This window comes from Ceratotherium simum, chromosome 17, assembly GCF_057802395.1.
Source record: "Ceratotherium simum simum isolate JZ-2026a chromosome 17, ASM5780239v1, whole genome shotgun sequence".
In the NCBI taxonomy this organism is placed as follows: domain Eukaryota; kingdom Metazoa; phylum Chordata; class Mammalia; order Perissodactyla; family Rhinocerotidae; genus Ceratotherium; species Ceratotherium simum.
The window spans coordinates 49,373,929-49,376,546 of NC_141916.1; the positions used below are offsets into that span (position 1 = coordinate 49,373,929).

Here is a 2,618-nt window from a genome sequence, read left to right on the forward strand (position 1 = left end):
TCCCTCTCTCCCCGGCAGGGTTCAGACTTACCTGTAGTGTAACAGCTCTCCCAGCCTCTGCTCCCTCCTGGACTTCCTGTTCTGCCATTTCCCTCAGTGATTTCCTTGTTTCTCAGAGAAACCAGACTGAAACACTATACCTTCTAGATTGGACCTTAATGTTTCTGGCTCATAGTAAATGTGAATAAACTAAAAATGCTTGAATCTTAAGGAAAAGAAGACATTGTAAAAAAATATTTTAAAATGTATCTCTATTTTGTGTTTTAACAAACTAGTATTCAAATTCTAATGCACAGCTTTACATGGAAATTATAAGCAGAGTCACAGCAGCAGGTAATATAATACCTGGCTTGAAATTCAGTAGCTGAGACCTTGAGGGGAATAAAGGTCATTTTCCCAAAGATAATTAAGACTTTGGCAGCACACTGGACGAGGTCCTTTCTTTATCAATGGACATCAAAATATAGGAAAAGAAGCATATTGAACGTTAGAGCTTTGGATGCACAAATCTGTAACACCTCATTTACAACTCAGTGGAGAACTGAAGGCAGAGATTCCCTGTCGGCAGGCATGACAAGCACACTGAAGAAAATATTTATGATCCTCTATTCTGGAGAATTCATGATGGGGATTTTGGGAAATGGATTCATTGTACTGGTTAACTATATTGACTGGATCAGGAGCAGGAAGTACTCCCTGATTGACTTTATTCTCACCTGCCTGGCGATTTCCAGAATATTTCTGCTGTGCATATTAATTTTGTTTATAGGCTTAGAGGTAAACTATGGCAAAATACGGTACAACAATAATAATCTAATGATAAGTTTGGAAATCCTCTGGACAGGATCCAATTACTTCTGCACGGCCTGTACCACCTGCCTCAGTGTCTTCTATTTCCTCAAGATAGCCAACTTTTCTAATCCCATTTTCCTCTGGATGAAATGGAGAATTCACAAGGTGCTTCTCATTCTTGTGCTGGGGGAAGCCCTCTCTTTCTGTTTGCGCCTTCTCTTTAAGGAGACAGTAGTTAGGAGCCTGATCAAAAACCAGGAAAACACTGAACGAAATTTGACGTGGAACTTCACAGTGAGAAAATATGATTTATTAACTTCTCAAATGCTCTTTGACATAATGTTCCTCATCCCCTTTGTAGTGTCACTGGCCTCCCTACTCCTTTTAATCCTGTCCTTATGGAGCCACACCAGGCAGATGAAGGGCACAGGTTCTAGGGATTCTAGCACAGAGGCCCATGTGAGAGCCATGAAGTGTATGATTTCATTCCTATTCTGCTTCTTTATATACTACCTGAGCCATATTTTGATGGACTCAGCCTATGTCATTCTAGACAGTTTTGTGGCAAAGGTTTTTTCTAATGTGCTCGTATTTTTTGATCCATCTGGCCACCCATTTCTTCTGATTTTATGGAACAGCAAATTGAAACAGGCTTCTCTCAGTGTCCTGAGGAAGCTGGAGTGTTGCCTGAATCTAAGGAAACCTACGTTGCCATAAACTTGCCTGAAAGGATTGTGATTTTCCCAAGAATGAAGACAACAAATAGGACTCCACGCACATCTCCTTCATGTATCCCAACATCTTTTGTTCTGTTTTGTGATTGGTAATTGAGCCTTATTGAAAATATCTGCCTGGAATAAGTTAAAAGAAGAAGACTTCGCTGTTTCCATCAGAATAGTGATGATATAATTAATAGTAATTAGAATATATGGATAATGCATTTTATGTTAGGAAAAATACTAGGCATTTTAATGTTATCTCATAATTTCTCATATATTGATTTGATATACAAAAACTTAAAGAATATGAATATATATTAATATAGATATATTTATACATATAAAAATATAGAGAAATTTAATTCCTAAAAAAGAGTAAATATTTTAAAATTTCATTTAAAACTAGAAAGGGGCAGCAAAATGAGATCAGTAAAAATGTTGAGTAATGTATTAAAACGTTAATAAAAAATAAAAAGTTCTCATATGAACAGAAAAATAGTCACCTGAAAGTCTCAGTTCATTTGTTCTTATTTCCTAATACAAGTCATGACTTGTTAATATTTCAAACAAAATGCATCAAGGAACAATTAAGTGCCCCAATCATAAAAAACAGTTTAACTAGCAGACTTAGAATTTGGACTGTAAGTCTCTGGAACATTCATCTGGTTATTACTAGAAGCTAAAAGCAAAGACTTATATCAGAAAATGTGGAGAACTCTAGGAGATGACAGTAGCAGTACAGCAAATTACGTTTCATAAAAATCTCTTAGCAAGGAAATAAATTCCTGAAATGAAAAAAAATCATGAGCAATCACATAGGTTAAAGATTTAAGTTCAAGAAGGTTTGAATACACTCAACAAAAAACAACCAAAAATCAAGGGGTGGGGGGAAGTAATGCATGGTGAAGGAAAAGGATGAAATAACACAATCCCAGAGAAGCCTTAAATAGCAAGCTGACTTTGGCACCAATTGGGATAAACTCTAAGAAAGAGGATATTGCATGTAAACAAGAAAAGCTTTCGATTATTAATACTTAAGAAATTCAGTGGATCAATTTTCAACACTGTTAAAACACATTTTTAAAAAGCAATAATATAGAAAATCAA

The 2,618-nt window shown here is 35.8% G+C and overlaps 1 protein-coding gene across 1 annotated transcript; it reads left to right on the forward strand.

Annotated features, from left to right (window-relative positions):
• The first annotated feature begins 570 nt into the window (after positions 1-570).
• Positions 571-1,509, forward strand: LOC101390591 (taste receptor type 2 member 7-like). The gene has a single exon (XM_004435373.2). The coding sequence runs from the start codon at positions 571-573 to the stop codon at positions 1,507-1,509; it is 939 nt and encodes a 312-aa protein (XP_004435430.1).
• Positions 1,510-2,618: the final 1,109 nt, after the last annotated feature.

Excerpts from the sequence above, each read along its gene's own strand:
- LOC101390591 (XM_004435373.2), top strand. The coding sequence starts at position 571 with ATGACAAGCACACTGAAGAAAATATTTATGATCCTCTATTCTGGAGAA.